The sequence below is a fragment of the Panicum virgatum genome, chromosome 1N, assembly GCF_016808335.1.
Source record: "Panicum virgatum strain AP13 chromosome 1N, P.virgatum_v5, whole genome shotgun sequence".
In the NCBI taxonomy this organism is placed as follows: Eukaryota; Viridiplantae; Streptophyta; class Magnoliopsida; order Poales; family Poaceae; genus Panicum; species Panicum virgatum.
In genome coordinates, this window is record NC_053145.1 from 35,888,296 (window position 1) to 35,911,961 (window position 23,666).

The window sequence follows — 23,666 nt, forward strand, 5'->3', positions numbered from 1 at the left end:
GCGCTCCAGTGTGCCGTCAGCCCAACGCTTGTGCGTCCAGATCCACTTACCAGTCACCACATTGCAACCAGACGGACGCGGCATGAGGTCCCACGTCTGGTTGGCAAGAAGAGCCGCGTACTCCTCTTCCATCGCGCGACGCCAGTGAGGATCCGCCAAGTCTTCGCGGACAGAGGAGGGTACCGGAGAGACCCGCGGCTCTCCCTCGGTGGCGGAGAAAGTCGCGGCCTGGGACGCCATCCGCCGAGTCACCATGGGATGGATATACCGAGGATCCCGATGGATGACTGGCGGGTGGTACACCTCCGGCTCAGCTCGAGAGGGAGCCGGAGGAGGCTGCGGCTGCGACGGCGACGGTGCCGACGTCGCAGGAGCCTCCGGAGCAGGAGGCGGCGCCGGTGTCGACGCTGAACGACGCCGGTACAACTGCACCGGCTCAGCGTACCGCGGCGGCGCCGGGGTCGGCGCCGAGCGACGCCGGTACACCTGCACCGGCTCAGCGTACCGCTCAAGTGCATGGGAAGGCACCGGGGCCGCGCGTGGCGCAGCGGGAGACACCGGGTCCGCGCGTGGCACGACCGATGGTCCGCAGCAGGGATCACCGGAAGTGGTGCCGGTGCGCCGGGAAAACCTGGAGGAAAAAGACAGATAGGTAACGGTGGCTGAACCACCGGGTCAGTCGGAAACAGAGACGACAGCTCTGGATCAGAAGAAGGTGTGGAGGTGGTGGAGTAGGGGAAATCCGACTCGTCGAAGACGACGTGTCGGGAGATCAGAACATGGCGAGTGGTGAGGTCAAAGCATCGGTACCCCTTGTGATCAGGGGAGTACCCGAGGAACACACAACGAGTCGAGCGAGGCGCCAGCTTGTGAGAAGCGGTGGCGGAGGTGTTAGGGTAACACGCACACCCGAAGACCCGAAAGTGGTCGTAGTGAGGAGGGGTACCGAAAAGAGCGTGGTGTGGAGTGGGAGCAGGAGAAGCAGTGGATGGAAGGCGGTTAAGCAGGTAGGTGGCGGTGTGGAGGCTCTCAGCCCAGAAGCGCGGGGGGAGAGAAGCCTGGATCAGAAGGGTGCGCATGACGTCGTTCGTCGTACGAATCATCCGCTCAGCCTTGCCGTACTGACGGCCAGGGCGAAGAAGACGACGAGAGTGGCGCAGCAGAAGAAGGAAGGCGAAGGTTGTAAAGGGGCCCTGTCCTGTCACACCGGAGTAGCAGACGCCGGGAGGCCGAATCCTTTACAGTGAGGCCAGAAGAATCAAACTCGATGGAACAAGAATTGTCAGCTGTAAACTGACGAATGGAAAGAAGGTTATGAACCATCTGAGGAGCAACAAGGACAGTGGTAAGACGAAAAGAGCCAGGAGCAGAACCCACGGCGGTGACAGGAAGGTAAGATCCGTCACCAACCATGATGGAAGAAGGACAAGAGGGGTGTGGGGGTCGGACAGAAGAGAGGATACCGGCATGTGGGGTGGTGTGGAAGGAGGCACCCGAGTCGGCGATCCACTCGGTGCTGACCGGCGGCGTCCGCCCCATGGCGCTGAAGGACTGCGCGAACAGGGGAGCAGCTCCGGCAGTAGCAGCACCGGCGGCGATCGGCTGCCCGCTGAAGGCGTTGGTGGCAAACGGCGCGGCCGCGGGGGGCATCCCGAACGCAGGCCACGCGGCGGCGAGGTAGGAAGTGGCACGCGCGGAGTCCCTGGGCGCAACGTCCTACGTGGCGCGCGCGACGGCCTGCGCGGCGGCGAGGGAGGCGGCGGCCCGCGCGGCCTGCGCGGCGTGTGCGGCGGGCGCGACGGCGGCCACAAAAGCGGCGGCGGCGGCCAGGTCTGTGGGCGCGACGGCCTGAGCCTGCGCGGCGGACGCGATGACGGCCTGCGCGTTGGGCACGACGGCCCGCGCGGCATGCGCGGCGGCAAGGGAGGCGGCAGCGGCGGCGGCGTGGGCCGTGGATACAGCGGCAGGGGCAAGTCCAGCTCGCAGCACAGCAGCCGCCGTGGGTCCGCCCACGACGGCTGGAGGAACACCAGAGGTCAGCCCGGCAGCGTCAGAGGCGTGCCAGGGCAGAGGCGTCCATAGCAGGAGCGGACGCCCGCGGGGCAGGCGCGCGCCAGGGCGCTGCACCAGGGGCCGGCTTGGCGGCGCTAGAGGCGCGCCAGGGCAGGGCGTCAGCGGCCGCCGGGGCAGGCGCGCGCCAGGTTGAGACGGTGGCGTCGGCGGCGGTGCCCGCGGCGCCCGCGGTCCCAGGGAGGGCCACGGGGGCCACGAACCACGGGCCAGGCGCGCGCCAGGCGGCGCCGTCCGCGCCCAGCGCGACGCCGGCGGGCGTCCGCGGGCCCGGTGCTTGCCAGGCGCCCCCGGCGGCGGCAGCAGAGGCGCCTGCAGGGGCGGCACCCGCGGCCGCGCCTCCCGCGGCGGCGGCCGCGGCGGCAGCCGCGCCCCCCGCACCCAGGTCGAGGGGAGGGGCGGCGGGGGCGACCAGAGGCGGCGGGGGCTGCCGGTTTGCGCCTGCAGGGTCGGGTTGAGGCGGCTGCGGCGCCGGATCCGCGCCCTCAGGCGGCGGCGGCGCGGGATTCACTCCCGCCGGGGCCGGCGGCGGCGGCGGGGGCAGCAGATCCGCGCCTGCGGCGGCCATGGGTGGCACGACGGCGGCGAGGGCTACTGCGGCGGTGGTGGGCGGCCGTGGAGCGGCGGGGCAGGCCACCGGCGGCGCAGTGGCACACGGAACAGAGGAGAGGGGAGGGAAGGAGAGGCCGGCCATGGTGGCAGCGGCGGCGGCAGGGGCGCCATGGAGGCTGCCCGCAGCAGCAGCAAAGTCCGGCGGCGCTTGCTGCGCTGGCTGCCGGCCAGGGAGTTGGCGGCGGCAGGGGCACCATGGGGGCCGCCCGCAACAGCGGCAAAGGCGGCTGCATGGTGGCTCCACGCGCACGGCGCAGGAGCAGAGAAGGGAAGGGGAGGAAAGGGGAGAAGGGAAGGGGGCGCCGGTGGCCAGCCAGCCATGGCGGCGGCGGCGGCTAGAGGAAGGAAGAGCTAGCTGATAATAGCCTTATCACCTAGGCGACGCCTAGGCGGACTTATGGTGTGTTTGGTTGGAGAGCGAGGTTGAATGGAGTGGTTCCATCCCTATTTTTTAGAATGGAATGGATCTTATACATCTGTTTGGTTGGAGGGATGGAGCGGCTCTATTTCTTGTTTGGTTGAAGGGATGAGATAACAGAATCATTTCACCGTCTGCATCCGTTTGTAGGTCCCACGTGTCAGCCATGTCTTCTTCCTCTACCACCGCCTGCTGCCCATCCATCCTCCGCGCCCGATCTACCGGCACGCCGCTGCCGAGGCCCTCCACCACGCCGCCGCCGCGGAGACCCTCCGCTCCAGTCCGCCGCGCCGCCGTCGCGGAGGCCCCGCGCTCCGCCCCTGCCGCCTGCCCCCGAGCTCCGGTGGAGCTCCGCGCTTTGCCCCTGCATCCCTGCTCCCGCCCTCGCTCCGCTCCTGCCCACAAGCTCCGGTCGAGCTCCGCGCTCAGCCTCTGCACCGAGTTCCGGTGGAGCTCCGCTCCTACCGCTCCCGCCCCAGCTCTACCCCTCTGTCCCCTTCGAGCTCCGGTCGAGCTCCGCCCTGCCGCTCCGAACCGAGCTCCGCCCCCTCCGCTTCCGCCCAAGTGCCGCAGGAGCTCCACCTCCGCGCGCGAGCGCCAACTGGGCTCGGCCCGAGCGCCGCCCCTGCTCCGCGCCGAGCGTCGAGTGCTCCGCCCCGCGCTGTGCTCATCGCGTCGAAGCGTCACGGGCTCACGGCGAGAGACGCCGTCCAACTGGAGCCACTCGGTCCGCCCAATTTTGCCGGATGCAGCCATCCCGCATCTGAAGCGAATATTCGCTCTTTAGAATGGCTCCGCTCTCAGGCTCGTGAACCAAACGTGGGGTGGAACCGCACCGTCCCACTCGGCTCCCCAACCACACACCCTAAGGCGACACCTTAGGCGAGGCGAGCCACCACCGCCTTGTCGCCTAGGCGGCGCCTTAAGGACGCCTTAAAAACACTACAATGGACAACACTCCCATTCTCAAGAAATTTAATCTACTGATCAAGTACATGAGCACAGCACATTCACTCTAGTGTCCTAATATCGCATGCATTGATGCATGCACCACCCTAATGGACACAATCCTAGATCCTTTTCATCATATGTATTGATGCATGCACCACCCTAATGGACACCCATCCTAGATCCTTTTCATTGATGTACTTATAGGGAGTGTTACAGTCCCTTTATATCTGTATCCCCTTGGAGGGGGTACCCTATTCTTTCTTCTTAAATATGGTGATGTGCAGTTCTCCTGCGCTTTTGAGAAGAAAAAAAAAAGAAAAAAAAAAGAGATCCTTTTCATTGACCCTGGAACACATTATTCTCGTATCGAAATGATAGGTAACCATGAAATGCGAGGAAAGTAGTGTTCAAAGCTTTATGATCATGGCTGGCATAGTTGTTAAGATTAAGAGTTAATATTCTATACTTTTTTTCTCAAATATGCAGAAGAGCTGCATATCATTGCATTATATAAGGAAGAAGTGAGAGTACAAAGGGTGAACTAATCAGCCACTATTGTCACGGCCCTGAAGTGAGAGTACAAAGGGTGAACTAATCAGCCACTATTGTCACGGCCCTGATCAGGAACCGTGCAGAATAGGGCTATTGGGGAATTTTGAGGGGTAAACAGACCCTGAACCAGACACTTCAGATCGGGCATGCCCCGATGGCTGCACCCAATATCAAGGCCCAGGGTTAGATCAGGATCTCACCTAATAATTTCTTGCTTGATTCCATTAATTGATACATCTCGTCTCTTTACATAGAGAGACTTACTTGACTCTTACGCAAGGTATCTAATTTTATTTCTAACCCTAACCCTAATGGAGGCCCAATAGGCCTAGAGTGGCCCCAGCTGACTGCCAATGAATACAATATCGCATGAGTCCTAGTGTAAAATGAAAAAAAATACACGTTAATCACAAGCGTGCCATTAATATGCTATACTCTTTAGTACGAAATTAAGGGGGAACTCTAATGTAATAAACAGGGGAAAAAAATCTCTGCAACTGTAAAGTTCCGACCTACTTCAGAAGATTCACTTCATAGAGGATTTTTTTAAATTTTACATTCCCTCTGTTCAAAACCGCTCATTTAATTTTGATAGGTATGTCATGTGTATAAAAATTATACAGTGATATTCAGTTTAAAATGCTATCACACTATAATAACTTAACTATAAATGGTATAATTTATGAGAAATCAATGGTCAAAGTTTAACTTGAAGAGTAATTAGATAAAATAAAAATACATGGATTAACTCAGATATGACATCAAACTAGAGTTTTTATTTATTCAAAACACTACAACAGAACTCATCAGGCAGCGCATATTCATTCTTAATACATCAAACTCACCTTCAGATCAAACAGAAATTTCTCTTGCACAAACATTGCAAGCTGAGAACCATCTTCCTTGTTAAGAAACATCGATACCCGATCCACATCCATTTTAATGTTGAAAATGGTTCGACGTTTCCCATAACCTAACAATCCTTTTACAATGGTGGAAGCACCATCTTCCTTGTCTGGTTTCACAATCTGTGTTGCAGGTGCCATATCAGGACTATTTCTTGGCACAGAATTAACCGTACTAAGATCAAATCCAAACTCGATGAGAGCAACAAGTGTGGGTCTGTTACAGTAGAATTCCAGAGCGGACATACGAATACTCATCTGAAACGAGTAGACAAAAAATGTAATTGCATGTCATTTCATTAATCCCAAGCAACAAAGCCTTTTAATCCCAAGCAAGTTGGGGTAGGCTAGAGTTGAAACCCAACAAAGACCATTATTCATGGTTCTGGCACGTGAATCGCGGCTTTCCAAGCACTCCTATCCAAGGACAAATCTCTAGGTATACTCCAGTCTTTCAAGTCTCTTCTAATTGTTTCTTCCCATGTCAACTTCGGCCGGCCCCTGCCTCTCCTCATATTACCGTCGTGCTTTAGAAGAGATTTGAAAGACTGGAGTATACCTAGAGATTTGTCCTTGGATAGGAGTGCTTGGAAAGCCGCGATTCACATGCCAGAACCATGAATAATGGTCTTTGTTGGGTTTCAACTCTAGCCTACCCCAACTTGCTTGGGATTAAAAGGCTTTGTTGATGTTGATGATGTTGATGTCATTTCATTAATGTAGGGGAAAAAAGGAGGGGTACACAGTGTCAGGTTCAGAAAAACCCAACACTGAGGAAAACAACACTGCACAAAAAGGAGAAAAAATGCGAGTAACAGAAAAGACAGCACGTCTGGCAACAGATGAAGCCAGACCACTAATCACCACCTGGCCAAAGAGGCCGGGGTTGGCGACCTATGGTGCTTTATTTCAATTGTATTATTAATAATGAACAGAATAAAAGGTTAATAATTTTCAATTTCTGTTACCTGTGAATCTATACCATCATAAAGACAAGAATCGGGACTCCTGCTCAAAAATGTAAGAACAACGAAATCTGTCATATTATTGTCTTGTGCCTCATAAAATATTTCAGTAGGATTCACTTTCTGCTCATCCCCTTCCAACCATAAACCATCCTTTGAACTCGTTTCAGTATGATCATTTGCATCAGAAACCAAGTTAGGAATTTCATTGTCATGCAAATTACAAATTTGATCCGAAGTAAAATCCGCCAGTGCATCCATGAAAGAATCTTCATCCACAGAAAAGGTGCTTAGGTCGCCCTCTTTATCAGGTGTACCAGAACAGGTATCTCCCACACTTTCATCAATTACAGAGCATACTAAATACTTTGAAGACATGGAAAGACGACCTTGTAGCTCATCCTTGATTTTCAGCGAATGCAATTTTGTTTTCACACTAAGACCACGTGAAGATTGAACAACATTAACCTACAATAGTACATAGCAACAAATGGAGGTCAACAACTGAAGATAGGATACGCAGCTCTCCTGCGTGTTCGAGAAACAACTGAAGATAGAACCGGTGGACCACAATGTACAAGTGGAGAACATGAAGTACAAACCAATCGATAAATCTACTATTGAATAAGATAACAGATAAAAAATACAGCAAGACACCTAGATAATAACCGCAACAGCCACTACGTCATCACACTAATCTAGTGAACCAGAAGCTGAAAAATGGCAGGGGGGGACGAAAAAACAGTGAGTACAAAATCATTAGGGGTCACATGAGGGACTTTTTTTCATGCATCTTCAGAAACAGATGTTGGAGCTCACAGGCTCCTCTATTACTCTCCTAAAAATGATAGCTGGAAAAACATGTGTCTGTTATGGACTCTTTTGGAAGAGGATAATTGGCAAAGAGAAAACTATTATAGGGGCGAGGAAGTGGGAATTTTGTCAGGGAGAAAAGGAGTGACAATTTGAGTTGTGTTTCCTGGTATAATCTTCATTACTTAATCTCATGAATCAGCATCAGTTTTATAGATATAAGCCCTAATAACCTCAACAAAAGAATGGTTCAAATCTTACTCAATGTTCAAAAAAGTGGTATTAAGTGGCCGCCTAGGCGCACCCAATCGCTGGGCGGAGGGGTCCCGCCTGGCCTAGGGGGGTAGGCGGGCTCCTAGGCGTCGGCGGCACTTAGGCGAAAAAGGCGACGCAGAGGCGGCGCAGAAGCAGCGTGGAGGCAGGCGAGCAGCGGGGCCGAGCAATTTTTGGCGGCGCGGGAGCATGCGCAAGTGGGAGCCCGCGGGTGGGAAAGATTGGTCGCCAGGAAGGACAAGGAGGAGGGGTTAGGGTAAACGGAAGAGGGAAACAGAGTGCCTCCCTGCCGCCACCGGTGGGGTTCATCCTCGCCGGGTTCATCCTCGCCGTCCTGTGAGCTGCTCCTGCTGACCTTTATCTCCCTGTCCCCGCCGGCTCCCCGCCACCCCAAGCTGCATCCTCGCCTCCCGGGCTCCCTGACCTCGGGCTCCTCCCTCGCGCGCTGCAGCGAGTCCGTGGTCCGGAGGCCCGAGCTCCTTGCCGCTGGCTGTCGCGACGCAGCGACACCCAAGGTACTCTGAGGCTCTCCTCCCTCCTCTGCTGTTCTCCTGCTTCCTTATTTGCTACTGCTCATCCCTCCTCTGCTGCTTCTGCCCAACTCCTCCCTCCTCTGCTTCTGCTGCCCGACTCCTCCCTCCTATAGTCCTCCCTTTGTTGTCTTGGCTCTTATAGTCTCCTATGGATTTTATTATTGCTTATGGATTGCAGATTGTGTTTATATAATTTAATCATCTACACATGATATTTGCATATGCAGAGTGGACAGTGCTTATGGAGAGTAGACAGTTCATCTATATTCACTTATTCAGCTACTATGTTTATATAATTTATTCATCTACACATGATATTAACATATTTGGTAAAACGCCTAGAAAAACATCTTGAAACGCCTAGGCTCGCTTAGGCTCTAGGCGGTGGGTCACCGCCTAGATACTGCCTAGCGCTTTTTTGAACATTGATCTCACTTAAGAAGGTTAACTGAAGGAATAATACTAACTAAATCTAATTGTTGCAAACTCTACCGTATTTTTATCGAACACTCATGAGAACTGTGCATCACTGTGTTAAAACAAAGAGTTTCCAAATGTTTTCAATAGTTAAATTCGCACCTTTTCAAATAAAAACACACATACTATTGTTGTGAACTGTAGCCTGCCATGGCTATCACGGCAGTAACAGAGGCATACAGGCACTTTGTATGTTCGTTTAAACATTTTTGATAGATCAATATAAGATTCATACGTGCTAACATGCAAATAGAATGCCATATTAGTTTTTTACAGTCCTTATTTGTATTTTATTACTCATGATAACTCAAGCAGGATTGAAACAATTACCTTAGCTCCATATCCAAGGAGCTCCAACATTAGAAGCTCTTGTGGATCTTTGCTCTTTCTGTCCAACTGTAATGGTGGGATAAATGGGAAGAAAAATAATCAACATGAAATTAAATTGTTTCTCAAAAATGCAAACCCATACCATAAGGCATCAGGGTTACATTTCATAACAAATTACCAAAAAGTTGACACAATACTTTACCTTTCCATACATTGAAAGTTTAGTTTCAATAACAGAGCCATTCACAACAAGATCCACTGATCCCAAGCTACTAAGCCTTGGAGTACTTGATTCTGGAGGGCTGACAGGGTCTCCTAATATGTTGACATCAGGAGGGGCCTGCAAAAACCAAGGAACAGAAAAACATAAGAAGAGCAACTACAAGCTGCAGGTGGTATCTTGACTATGATAAAGTTAGTAAAGCCATACAGAAGCTCGATAAGTTGCCTGGACAAGTGCTTTCATCCAATTAGCCTTCTCAATTTCATTACGGAATTCAATTACAAGTGTGTTGGTCGATTCTAGTGCCTGCATGTGGAATAAGGCTTAGATCAAAAAAGAAGAAAAAAAAACCTGTTAACTGGCTAATCTCCAACAAACAATGAAACTTCAAAAAGGCAGCTCAGATCAATGTTAAAATGCCAAGAGGGCCCCATCGTTTACCTTTTTCGTGTCTGCACCTCTAGAACACACACCAATACTGTAAAGAGACCCACCAACACTAGTTGGTGGCACCTCAAATACTTGTCGACTAGCCATGCTGCAATACCAATAACAAAAAAGCATAACTAATAAAATGTGCTATTGTTAGGAACAAAGAAAAGGTAAACATTTGAGCACTAGTGCCAACAAGTATATGTTCTAAAAGGTCATCCAATAATCTTCTACCTGTTTCAGAAAAATTTCAATGTTTTTTACCAACCTAAAGACAATCCTGGTAGCCATCTGTTTCTTTAAAAAAGGAATCTTTAAAAATCTTTCTTTCCACTTTCTAAGTACATAGTGTTATTTGATAAAACAAAGTTTACTCTCAATGGCAATAAAATGCACATAACACGTTATACTATCCCACAGACATACAGTTTACTACAGAGTCATGTATGCCAAAACAAAAGGTGTGTGAATGTCCTTTTTATTAATTATATGAATTCAGATTAGACCATTCAAAAAATGAGTATAGATTAGGAAACAGTGGTACGTACCTACAACACCGTTGGTAATTCCGGGACAGTTCTGACTCTAAAATATAAAGATACATCCCAGATAATACAATATAGCATGTATGCCATCCAGCTTGCGAATAGCCAAGGCCCTTGGTCGAAAAGAAAAACATACAAAAATGGTATTAGAAAACTCAACAAAGTTGCCACTTTAGATTTTTTAGGTACAATGAAATTAAATAAAACTTTCAACCAGAAAGGAACTGTAACTTCGTACCCTCCAAACCAAAGTTCTAGCATCAGCAGCTAGATCAGCAGGATACCAAGGCGGCAAGCTACCACTTTTGTGGCTATCTGAAACTTCATTATTGCCTCCCTTCAGATGGTTAAGTACACCAAGAAGTTCGACAATCTTGCTGTACCTTTTCGGTGAGAAGTGAATATCCAGATTGGGTACTTGAAAAGAAACACGAGTTGATGGATAATTCGGATGTGGAACTTTGATCTTCATGCCACCACAAAAATAATTAGTCAATACTTTTCGATGCAGTTCCATGGAAAAAAAACACTGTAATTTAAATTGTATTTGTTATATTAAACAGCTTTTCCTCACTATGTAACCAACCAATATGAAGTGCGAGGACAATCTGTTTCACTAGGGTTCTCTCATACTAGCTATGTCCTCAAAATAAATCAACCAAAGATGTTGAAAATTCAAACCTAATGAAGATAGGACATTAAGCATAAAAGAAGAGAACTTCAATAACAATGCAAGAATTGGTCATACATATCTCCTATGAGCTCAATCATAGTGGTCATGTCTACATGTAAATTTTGCACCAAATGCAAAACTAATTGATGGAGAGAATAATGGCTTGTCTTCCTCCAAACCCTAGAAGGGTGGGATATATAAATCCTATACATGGGCCACTAGATGGGCCTCTATACATGGGCTCACATATACACCAACACCCCCATGCAGTCTGAACTACTGGCGCAGCAGTGTTAAGACTGGACAACAAGAAAGCCAACACCACCCCCCTGAACTACTGGACAAGAAGAGAGTACAAATAGAGTACAAAGGGCAAATACCCCCTCGCAGCCACAACTAGCCACCGGCTACGTTGAGGCTGGAGCGAAACTCCAAGAAGGTCGAGGAGGGCAATCCGATGGTGAAGAAGTCAGCAAACTGGGAAGTAGTCAGGACATGGAGTACCCGAACATCGCCGATGGCGACTCTGTCGCGCACGAAGTGTAGGTCGATCTCCACATGCTTCGTCCGCTGATGCTGGACGGAGTTGGTGAAGAGATACACGGCGCTGACGTTGTCGCAGTAGACGAGCGTGCTCTTGGTAAGCGGGCTGTGGAGCTCCGCCAAGAGCTGTCGGAGCCAGGACGCCTCCGCCACGCCATTAGCGACAGCCCGGTACTCCGCCTCAGCACTGGAACGGGAGACAACCGACTGCCGCTTGGATGACTAGGAGACCAGGTTGCCGCCCAGGAAGACGGCGTAGCCGGAAGTGGAGCGAGAGTGTTCGGGCAGGCAGCCCAGTCAGCGTCGGTGTAGACCACCAGCTCAGCAGAGGACGAGGGGTGAAGCACCAGGCCGAGGTCCACACGTAGCAGAGGAGACGCTTTAGCGCAGCAAGGTGTGACTCCCGGGGATCATGCATATGGAGACAGACCTGCTGAACAGCGTAGGTGAGGTCCGGCCTGGTGAAGGTGAGGTACTGCAAAGCGCCGGCCAGACTCCGGTAGGCAGTAGTATCGGCCACCGGATCACCCAGATCAACAGACAGCTTCGCCTGAGTGTCGACAGGGGTGGAGCAAGACTTACAATCAGTCATCCCAGCCCACTCCAGAATATCAAGTGCGTACTGCCGCTGGTGAAGGAGAAGACCAGACGGGCAAGGCTCAACAATGACGCCCAAGAAGTGGAGCTGACCCAGATCCTTTATAGCAAACTCCTGCTGCAGAGTGGAGATGACACTCTGAAGCAACTGCTGACTGGAGCCTGTGAGCACAATATCATCGACATAGAGCAGCAGATATGCAGTCTCATCCCCACGGCGGTAGATGAAGAGAGACGTGTCAGACTTGGCCTCGGTGAACCCCAATGTCAGCAAGAACGTGGCGAACCGAGAGTACCAAGCCCGAGGAGCCTGCTTCAAACCATAGAGAGACTTGTTGAGTCGACAGACCATATCCGGACAACTCGAGTCCACAAATCCCGCTGGCTGAGAGCAGTAAACAGTCTCTGACAGAGTGCCATGAAGAAACGCATTCTTCACGTCCAGCTGGTGCACAGGCCAAGAGCGCGAGAGCGCAAGCGAGAGGACCGTGCGCACAGTAGCAGGCTTCACAACTGGGCTGAAGGTCTCATCATAATCCACACTAGGTCGCTGAGTGAAGCCCCGAAGAACCCAGCGAGCCTTATAGCGCTCCAGTGTGCCATCAGCCCGACGCTTATGCGTCCAAATCCACTTGCCAGTCACCACATTGCAACTAGACGGACGCGGCACGAGGTCCCACGTCTGGTTGGCAAGAAGAGCAGCATACTCCTCTTCCATCGCGCGAAACTAGTGAGGATCCGCCAAGGCGTCGCGGACAGAGGAGGGTACCGGAGAGACCCGCCAAACTAGTGAGGATCCGCCAAGAGCAGCATACTCCTCTTCCATCGCGCGAAACTAGTGAGGATCCGCCAAGGCGTCGCGGACAGAGGAGGGTACCGGAGAGACCCGCGGCTCTCCCTCGGTGGCGGAGAATGTCGCGGCCTGAGACGCCATCCGCCGAGTCACCATGGGATTGATATGCCGAGGATCCCGATGGATGACTGGCGGGTGGTACAACTCCGGCTCGGCTCGAGAGGGAGCCGGAGGAGGCAGCGGCGGCGACGGCTCCGGTGTAGACGTCGCAGAGGCCTCCGGAGCAGGAGGCGGCGCCGGTGTCGGCGCCGAACGACGCCGGTACACCTGCACCAGCTGAAAGTACTGCTGCGGCGCCGGTGTCGGCGCCGAACGGCGCCGATACACCTGCACCGGCTGAGCGTACCGCACAGGTGCAGAGGAGGGGAGGGCACCGGGGCCGCGCGTGGCGCAGCGGGAGACACCAGATCCGCGCACAGCACGACCGGAGGTCCGAAGGCCGCGCGTGGCGCGACCGCGGGTACCGGGGCCGCGCTCGGCGCAGCAGGGATCACCGGAAGCGGTGCCGGTGCGCCGGAAAAACCTGCAGGGAAAGGACAAACAGGTAACGGTGGCTGAACCACCGGGTCAGTCGGAAACAGAGACTGCAGCTCGGGGTCAGGAGAAGGAGTTGAGGAGGTGGAGTAGGGGAAGTCCGACTCGTCAAAGACGACGTGTCGGGAGATCAGGACGCGGCGAGAGATGAGATCAAAGCATCGGTACCCCTTGTGGTCAGGGGAGTAACCGAGGAACACACGAGCCGAGCGAGGCGCCAGCTTGTGAGAAACGGTGGCAGAGGTGTTAGGGTAACACGCACACCCGAAGACCCGAAGGTGGTCGTAGCGAGGAGGGGTACCGAAAAGAGCGTGGTGTGGATTGGGAGCAGGAAAAGCAGTGGATGGAAGGCGGTTGAGCAGGTAGGTGGCGGTGTGTAGTCTCTCAGCCCAGAAGCGCGGGGGGAGAGAAGCCTGGATCAGAAGGGTGCGCACGACGTCGTTCGTCGTGCGAATCATCCGCTCAGCCTTGACGTTCTGAGGAGAGGAATACGGACAAGACATACGCAGCTGAACACCCCGAGACAGGAAGAAAGACCGGGAGGTGGAGTTATCGAACTCCCGCCCGTTGTCACACTGGACGGCCTTACCGGTGAGGCCGAACTGAGTGGACACCCAGGCAAAGAAGTGGAGGACGGTGGGAAAGGTCTCAGACTTGGCGCGCAAAGGGAAAGTCCAAGAGTAATGAGAAAAATCAACAATGACCAAATAATATTTATAGCCAGACATGCTGAGTACAGGAGATGTCCACAGGTCACAGTGAATAAGATCAAAAGTATGCGCAGCATGCGAAAAAGAAGAAAACGAAAGTCTAACATGACGACCTAACTGGTACGCATGACAGAGGTGCTCAGCAGGAGCCGTAGTACATGGAACATCGGTACTACGACTGAGCTGAGCCAAAACATCGCGGCCGGGGTGACCAAGCCGGCGGTGCCAGGTGGTGGAAGAAGGCTGCTGGCTAGGCTGAGCGGGCGGGGTCCAGTATGGCACGGAGAGGGGAGCAGCACCGGTGAACATGGCCGCCGGCTGGAGCTGAGGACGTGGCTCCCCTCCCGGACCCTGAAACGGCCACATCGAGATGTGCCCTGACCATGGGTTGCTGAAGGATGGCCAGGGCGTACCTCCAGGGGCAGGGGCAGGGGCAGGAGCGGGAGTCGAAGCCTAAGCCGGAGGAGTCGGAGCGCCCCGACGGCCCCTACCGGTACCGGTACCCCCAGAAGCAGAGCCACCAGCACCACGTCCCCCCCCCCCCCCCCCGTCGACGTCCACGCCCCCCCCCCCCCCACACACACACACACACACCTCCGGTCTGCCCGGCGGGAGCAGCACCAAGGAGAGAGGTGGCAGGGGTGGCGGAGGAAGCCGATGGAGCAGTGACGAGCGCGGTGGAGGTGGATGAGGGCGATCCAGGCGCGAGACCCATGGTGATCTCCTCGAGGGCGAGGTCGTCCCGGACCTGCAGGAAGGAGGGGAAGGGCCTCTGGCGGGCGATCCAGCTCTTCAGGTGGTCATAGGTGTTGCTCAGGCCTCGCAGGACATTGAGCACCAAGACCCGATCGGACACCGGATTCCCGAGGTCGTGAAGAGCATCGGTCATGCACTTCATCCGCCGGCAGTACTCGCCAACGGAGAGGTCCCCCTGCACGAAAGTGCGGAAGGTGGCGTCGAGCTGGAGGGCACGGTACTCAGCGTTGCCGAGGAACTGCCCCTCGAGCGCCACCCAGGCCTGCCGCGCGGTGCCGCCGTGGGTCCTGACAAGATCCTGAAGATCCAGGGAGATGGTCCCGAAGATCCAGAACATGGCAACGCTGTCGAGGCGCAGCCACGCCACGTCCTGCGCCTCGATCGGCGTGTCGAGGAGGACGTGGTCGTCGAGGGCGTAGCGGCGGAGGGCGAGCAGGACCTGGTCCCGCCAGCGTCCGTAGGAGGAGGACATCGGGTAGAGGAGGACGGTGACCAGGGCCCTGATGTTCTGGACGCCGGCGGCCAAGAGGTGGAGCTGGGCGACCATGAGGTCGGTCGGGTCGTACCGAGCTCCAGATCCAGCGGGCGGGGCCTGGCGGGAGGAAGAGGCGCCGGGCTCTAAGTCGACGGACAGCTGGCCGGAGGAGACGCGGAGGAACTGCTCCGCCTCGGCGACCTGGAGAGCGGAGGCGTCGGCCGCGGCGCGCTCCCATGCGAGGGCAGCCATGCGGACCCGCTCCTGGGCCGCCGAAGCCTCCGACTTGGCGGCGAGGAGGGCCGCGGCGAGAGCGGCGTCGGCCTGCTGCCCGCGAAGAGCGGCGGTGGTGAGCGGCGCATCCTCGGGCGCCATCCCGAGACCGGTCCATGCGGGATCAGCGGCGACAGCGGGCCGCTTCCCCACCGCGACAATAGTGCGGAGGGCCGCAGCGGCGGCGGCCGCGGCGGCTGGATCGGCGGCCACGGCCTGCAGCGCGGCCTGCAGGGCAGCCAGATTGGCGCCCGCGGCCTGCAGTGCGGCCTGCAGGGGAGCCAAATCGGCGCCCGCGGTAGCAGGATCAGGCCGGGGCCACACGGGCGGCTGCACGCGCGTCTGGCCCTGTACAGGCGGCGGCTCCAGGACGGGCGGCAAGGGCGGGTTGGGCTGCTGCAGGGGCTGCGGCGGCGCCGGGTTGGGCTGCTGCAGGGGCGGCAGCGGCACCTGCAGCACAGCCCCGACGGCCCCCACACCCCCTGCGCCCGCGGCGCCCGCGACGGCGGCGGCGGCGGCGGGATCCTGTAGGGGCGCGGGCTCAAGGGCAGCAAGAGCAACGGCCGGGCCGCGCCAGGCCGGAGAAGGCCATGTGGCGGCGCCCGGGCGCCAGCCGGCGGCGCCAGTAGAGGAAGCGACAGCCAGCCAGGTGCTTGGCGCAGGAGCAGCGCCGGCAGCAGAGGAAGAGGAGGGGAGGGAAGGAGGGGGGGCGCCGGCGGCCGGCCATGGCTGCCGGCGGCTGGGAGGTGAGGGAGAGAGGAAACCCTAACCCTAGGCTAATGATACCATAATGGAGAGAATAATTGCTTGTCTTCCTCCAAACCCTAGAAGGGTGGGATATATAGATCATATACATGGGCCTCTATACATGGGCTCACATATATATCAACACTAATAAATGCCTTGTTTATCTCCTGTAAGGCCAATACAACAACAACATAGCCTTTTTTCCCAAGCAAGTTGGGGTAGGCTAGAGATGAAACCCGAAAGAAATAAGTTCAAGATTCAGACACACTGATAGCTAATCTCCAAGCGCTTCTATCCAAAGCTATCACTTTAGAGATATTCCAATACTTAAGGTCTCTCTTAACCGACTCATCCCAAGTCAGTTTAGGTCTACCTCTACCCCTCTTTACATTATCGACCCGATCAAGAACCCCACTACGCACCGGCGCCTCAGGAGGCCTTCGTTGGACATGTCCAAACCATCTCAGCCGATATTGGGTAAGTTTCTCCTCAATTGGTGCCACCCCGACCCTATCCCGAATAACTTCGTTCCGGACTCTATCCCTCCTTGTGTGCCCGCAAAACCACCGCAACATCCGCATCTCTGCTACACTCAGTTGCTGGACATGTTGCCTTTTTGTAGACTAACATTCAGCACCGTATAACATCGACGGACGAATTGCTATCCTATAGAACTTGCCTTTTAGCTTTTGTGGCACCCTCTTGTCACAAAGGATGCCAGACGCTTGCCGCCATTTCAACCAGCCAGCTGAAATTCTATGCCTAACATCTTCATCAATGTCGCCATCTTTTTGTAGCACCGATCCTAAATACCGAAAAGTATCCTTCTAGACCACCACTTGCCCATCTAGACTAATGTCTCCCCCCTCATGCCTAGTCGCGCTGAAATCGCACATCATGTACTCGGTCTTGGTCCTACTAAGTCTGAACCTTTCGACTCTAACGTGCGTCTCCACAGCTCCAACTTCCTATTAACCCCTGCCCTACTCTCGTCAACTAGCACCACATCATCAGCAAAGAGCATACACCAAGGGATCTCACCAATAATATCAGTTAACTTAGACATTATAACCTATAGAATAAAAAGGGGCATCATTTTGCACTGATCTTTTTTAGACAACAAAAGCGGAGTGTTGGTGCATTTACCGCATAAGATGCAGTCTTAGCTGGAAGTGACATGAGCATCTTAATTTTTAGTGACTTCAAACAAATCACCACAATTTAAAAGATATATTTATTGGATGGGACTCATCTAAATAATAAGCCCACAAGAAATACCAGTAAAACAGCTGCACCCTTGAATTTCAATCAAGGGGCTAGTAATTCTAAACAGCAGAAAATGACATGAGTTACCATATTCATTAAGCCAAAATAATAACTGGGTTTTGCTAAGATAACAACTTTTGTACATTTCAACAGCTAAAACACACAATGCAAAATGAATGCCTTTGCTACCTGGTCAATTATCACTGACATTCCACAGCGATCAAGAAGAGAACTGAACTGATTATCATGAGAGGTATGTCCTGGGAGGATATCTTGGCCTAAATATTTAGGTATTGTGTATATCTCTTGGGCTAAATCACAAATAAAGAAAGCAGCCATATCCCTCCCAGCAATATAAAAGCGTGAGTAGAGACTCTGTTTTTCTTCATCACACATACCATCCTGTAATTGAACAAATAGTTAGTAAAAGCTAGCAAAAATATAATATAATCCAGGGTGAAAAACTTACTCTTGTATGCAATGTAAAATGGCCAAAATCCAGAACAAAGTACTCGTTGCGCACTGTAGGTTGATTAGCAGTCAAGGGAATCCTAACTTTTGGGGCATCCAGATCAATATCAAGTCCAAATCTAGAAATGGAGCATCAAACTTTGAGGAAAAAATAAACACAGAATGGATGGAATCATACAATATTAAAGGTTAACATGAAAATGAAATAGAATGTGAGAAAAATCATCCTATATTTTGGCCATGTTTAGTTCCCAAGAAATTTCCTAAAGTACCCGTCGCATCAAATCTTCGGACACATGGATGGAGCATTCAATGCAGTTGAAAAAAAAAACTAATTACATAGTTTAACTATTTCATACGAGATGAATCTTTTAAGCCTAATTAGTCCATGATTGAACAGTAATTGTCAAATAACAACGAAATGTACTGCAGTACCAAAACCCAAACTTTTTCGCAAACTAAACACAGCTAAAATGATGAACTTAGAAAGGAAGAAAAATATATTAGACACTGAGGGGGGGGGGAGACAGCACACTGATCTAATCATAAGAATCATCTATGAAACATCTGACACTTCTCATATGAAAGAAATGCAAATGCTGCTTCAGCATATTTCCTGCTTAACATTCTCTCTCATTCTCTATTCCTCAATCTACCAAAGTATGTAACAATGCATAATTCTAAGAGTGCAAGTACTTGTTTCAGGAGCACAGATACCTGCTTTGTTCCTCTAATACCATCTGAAGCTGCTCCTGAGCTCTTCGTGTGACCTGCTCCAACTTGATCTGTAGTTCAAAAGATCAAAGCAATATTCAAACGCCCACCTCTCAGTTTGTCCAAATAGAAATGAGAATACATTCAAACCAGGTGCCCATATGGGTTATAAGGTCCAAGAGAAAAGGACATATGTACCTGTAGAGCAGTTGCTGTTTCCATAGTCACTGTTGGACTAACAGCATTGCTTCGCTTAATGAATTCTAGAAAACGTTCATAACTCCCCTTCAGAACCTACCAATCAATACACAATCAATGAGCTTTATTAAAATGACAACAAGGAAAGCATTTAAAACAAGTAGAAACAACAAAGGTGAATGTAGCTAATGCATGTACCTAATGAATAGTAGTTTATAAATTAGCACAAAAGATGAGTATTGAGACCAAGACTGACCAAGACTACGCACATAAGAAATTGATATAAATATTTAGCAGCAACAACATGTTGTGTAGAATAATAATTAAGCAACGTCACAGAATAACAGAACTCCTTCAGTCTTTCCCACGAATGTCAATATCTGATAAATTCGCACCATGCAAGGGGGATTAGCTCCTTGAAATTCTAACTCTTGGGGTGGTAGATCCTCTAGACCATGGGTGGCCAACCAGGTGTCCACAATATCCACATCAATAACATCATGGAATTCAGCCCACCTTGTGCTCAATTTATCATCCTTAGTTCCAAAAATATATAAATATCTTCCATATCAGATAAAACTCGGCTCAGCTACATAATTTTATCCTACTAGTCATAAGTCATCAGGTTCTGTTAGACTATATTTGCAGCAGGCCTAGTTGGGCTAGGCGCATGGGCTTAGCAGCCCAGCAGCCGTCAGGTGTTATGGTAGATGATATCTCTAAATATATTGTATAAACCCTAGGATCTCCTTGCCTATATATTGTACACGATATCTCTAAATATATTGTATAAACCCTAGGATCTCCTTGCCTATATATTGTACACCCCTGTACCTTGGTTAATCAATCTACTATTCTACCGAGCCATACTTACTCTCAGGTTCATGCAATAAACTACATGCAACCTACTCCTACCCCAGTTTAGAAAGCAATGAACCCACCAGGCCATTACCATTGTTACTGCCATTGAGCAAATGCCCATTACCAAAAGTCGAGCAATCAAGGGTGCTGTAGGCAATGCATGTGACCTCAGTAGTGGCGTCAAGAGCAGAAACACAGAACCACCCATGAAATGAGAACCATGAAAAGGCCATAAAGAGTGCAGAAGTGCAAGATTACGTTTAGGAAACTATTAGTAACATTCAATCATTTCACATGCGCAAGTCCCCACAGATGTTCACGCGTGCAAGGTGCCAACAGCAAGAATTGGTAGTGTTGACAAACCGTCCAAGACTCCAATGAATGGGTGAGAGGAAGAAGGGTGGGGAGGGATGCTTGGAGAGGAAGATGTGCTGCAACATTAGGGATTTAAATGGCCTTGGGGTGATAAGGTTTTTTCACTGTAGCTGAGTTAACAGTGACATCTCAAATTAAACCATCCATCACATCAGTCACCAGTTTGTGGATCATGTTTCAGCACTTGTCCTCCAATGATAGAAATAAAGTATATGGGCTGAATTTGTTAACTATTTAAGTATAAGAAGCATTGAATCCCCATGCTGAAGTAGATGAGCAAATCCCATGAACCTAAACTTTAGAATTGAGTATAAATTATAAAAAATAGAAAAATGATTCCTTGTTCACAGTTTCAGACATTAATTTACAAAACCTTTTTTTTGCGAAGTACCCCATCTCGCTTCAGGATGCATGGAATCAAATATGATTGAATTTTGAACATAAATACTTGGTTGAAATTTTAAAATTAACATTGAAATGGTATGATTAGATTCATTTCCAAAAGTAGATTCAATATATTGCTACATTTTGCATGTGGTTTACACAATCGATTAATGGTCACAGAAGTGTCTTGGTGACTGTTACTGTCAAAACGGACACTTCATAGTCTTTGAGTATCATTTCCTAAAGATTTTGAAGTTACGCAGTCACATCCATGAAACTTAAAACAAAAACCCTATACTTTTTCCTAACAGATATTTTTCCTGGCCATTAAAGTGATTGCCCTTTGTGCCTCCAAACTACAACAACAACATAGCCTTTTTTCCCAAGCAAGTTGGGGTAGGCTTTTGTGCCTCCAAACTATTTAACATAAAATTCCCTGACCACCTACTCAAAGAATGAAAAACAAGAGATGAAAATGCCTCCGCATAATGTACTAGAAACACACTAGCTTAGATAAGTACCGTAACATGGCATGGTGATATCTTTGCTATGAGCTGCCAATCAAGGTCCATACCAATTGGTGCACGTACAAAACTGACATCAAGAGCATTGTTCTTTCCTTCACTAACAACACTCTGCAATGAATGACCAAAAAATGTTATTGCTAAAAAAATGTGAAAGTCACAAAATAAAAGAACTGGGGAATGATATGCAAAGTAGAAAAAATACAGATTACTTCAAAACAAAGTTAATGAACCAAGAAACTCGTCAGTAACAAGTCAGACTCTAGGATTCTAAGATTTATCAGCCATGGAGTGAGCATTGTGTACAAGTGCAGGTTTGTAGTCATCATCTAGAACCTTGCATGTAATCTAGCAATACGGCCATAAATATCAATGTTAGTGCGCCCCACCTAGCCAACCCGACCATAAAACCCAGGTGTTATAGTGGGAGGGGTGAGGGCTTTTATCCATAGTCCATCATTCCCCCTACAGCGTGCGAGCCCGGCGTAGCCCGCAGCAGGTTCTAGTGCCCGGCGTAGCCCGCAGCAGGTCTCAGCACACGAGAGGCGCAGGGGAAATCGCGCAGCGGAAATGCATGGCCGGGTGGGTTCGAACCCGGGACCTCGGCTCTGGTACCATGTTAGTGCGCCTCACCTAGCCAACCCGACCATAAAACCCAGGTGTTATAGTGGGAGAGGTGGGGGCTTTTATCCATAGTCCATCAATCAACACACTCAGGAACTAAGGGACCGGATCCTGGAGAGAGGGGAAGGAGGGAGTGCATATAGAGAAAGAATAATTGGGTAGACATCAGACGCCGACCAGCAGTGGCAACTTATTTAGCTATCTCCCTCGACAACTGCCTGTCTACATGCTTGGATATCAAGCCTGCATATGTATAAAGGCGTTTATTTAACAATAGACTATGACTCTTGGCTTCATGCTACCATTCTGGATCATCAACTTGGCCACCCTTCCATTCACCTGTTCACTGTCACTATTGTCAGTTTACTGCTTTCAACACTAATCCAATAGCTAACTAATAAATAGAATTAATGTTTACATACTTTAGGCTTTGATGCTTATTCTCTTCCCTAAACTTATGTCAGCCCCATATGCAACCTCTGGAAATTGGTTGGTTGGGTACTTCAATTGTAGTTTGCCACGCTTTCCAACTTCCAAGAATCACATGTGAGATATATGGTCAGTTCCTTTCATAACATAAACATTATTATGGACCGAACGGATGCCATTTTGATTGCCACAAATGGCCTAGTTATGGTAAAGGTGGCCATGAATCAAATTGGCTCTTGCACCTACCCAACACAGCAGCCACCATAGGTAGAATGGCTACAATGGATCAGTTTGGGCCCTAGAACCTTAAGATGAAGGCATTGAGACTCATTTCCACAAAAAAAAAGGAATGTTGGTTTCAGTTAGAACGCCCCACCTAGCCAACCCGACCATAAAACCCAGGTGTTATAGTGGGAGGGGTGGGGGCTTTTATCCTCAGTCCAACATTCCCCCTACTGCGTGCGAGCCGGGCGAGCCGCGGGGCTGTGCCACCTGTCCGGTCTCAGCACTTCGGTCTCAGCGAACGCAGCCAGGGAAATCGCGCAGCGGAAATGCGTGGCCGGGAGGGATCGAACCCAGGACCTCGGCTCTGGTACCAAGTTAGAACGCCCCACCTAGCCAACCCGACCATAAAACCCAGGTGTTATAGTGGGAGGGGTGGGGGCTTTTATCCTCAGTCCAACAGTTTCGATGGCTGGATGACTGAACCAACCCCTTTGGCATGAACATGCCTGGTCTTCAGATGGTTTACTAGAAAATACCGCGGTCAACTACAGTCTCCCAACCTTGAAGCCCGACCAGTCTCCTGAGTTCTGGTTTCCCGTCAAACAGGCTGATGAACCAGATTTTCTAAATTACTAGTAACTGTGTATATGCAATGCATGTTTAATTAGGTGGTGATTAGGGAACAGTCACAGTATCAGTGTTAATAATTATTTGAGGAAGGCAGGAAACAAAACCAACACCATCTGTTAGGTGCCGCTGACCACACGGATAAGACTTCAGTGGATGAAGAAAAGAAAGCAACTTGTGGCTTTTATGTTAGTGTAGAAAAGATGGGTCACATCGACCGGCATTTTCTCATATCAAAACCAATTGGGTGGGGTACAGCTTTGAATCCGTAAATTAACAATTACTTCATACACACTGACCTGAGCAAGAGAACCTTCTGGAGAAGATAGACCACAATATTTCAAAGTTACATCACATCGTGTGCTCTTCGGATACAACTTAGTGACAACCTGAAGCTGCTCAAATCTACCACACAAAACCTCTGTTTGATCAATATTGATAATCCTTGCAGCAGCCTGGCCAATAGATACATCCATCACGAATCGAATCGCATTTGGGGGAACCTTCTCAACAGGGAAAGACAGATCTTCATCAGTTTGGTAACTCAACAACTTATTAATAGCCTGCCACTCTTCTTTGGTCAGCTGCTCCTCTTCATCTAACTGTGGTTCTTGATTTGTAGCTTCTTCACAAGGTAAACCAGCCGAGTTCCTTCAACCAAAGAAGAAAGATACTCAGAATAAAAAGAAGCATGAATTGAACTTTGAA

General features: G+C 50.8%; 1 protein-coding gene across 6 annotated transcripts in view; it reads right to left on the reverse strand.

Annotated features, from left to right (window-relative positions):
• The window catches only part of LOC120655707, an 84,376-nt gene that overhangs the window by 44,912 nt on the left and 15,798 nt on the right, over window positions 1-23,666 (reverse strand). For 5 of the 6 annotated variants that reach the window (XM_039933668.1, XM_039933671.1, XM_039933667.1 and 2 more), the window contains 14 exons: window positions 23,258-23,609; window positions 21,051-21,164; window positions 18,910-19,005; window positions 18,715-18,782; window positions 17,996-18,116; window positions 17,716-17,928; window positions 10,338-10,565; window positions 10,103-10,212; window positions 9,564-9,660; window positions 9,330-9,428; window positions 9,102-9,239; window positions 8,900-8,965; window positions 6,477-6,941; window positions 5,449-5,766 (listed from right to left, as the gene is read on the reverse strand). In XM_039933668.1, the coding sequence (XP_039789602.1) occupies window positions 5,449-5,766; window positions 6,477-6,941; window positions 8,900-8,965; window positions 9,102-9,239; window positions 9,330-9,428; window positions 9,564-9,660; window positions 10,103-10,212; window positions 10,338-10,565; window positions 17,716-17,928; window positions 17,996-18,116; window positions 18,715-18,782; window positions 18,910-19,005; window positions 21,051-21,164; window positions 23,258-23,609 (2,485 nt within the window). The remainder of the gene's footprint in view (window positions 1-5,448; window positions 5,767-6,476; window positions 6,942-8,899; window positions 8,966-9,101; window positions 9,240-9,329; window positions 9,429-9,563; window positions 9,661-10,102; window positions 10,213-10,337; window positions 10,566-17,715; window positions 17,929-17,995; window positions 18,117-18,714; window positions 18,783-18,909; window positions 19,006-21,050; window positions 21,165-23,257; window positions 23,610-23,666) is intronic. The other variant, XM_039933670.1, reaches the window with a different exon arrangement.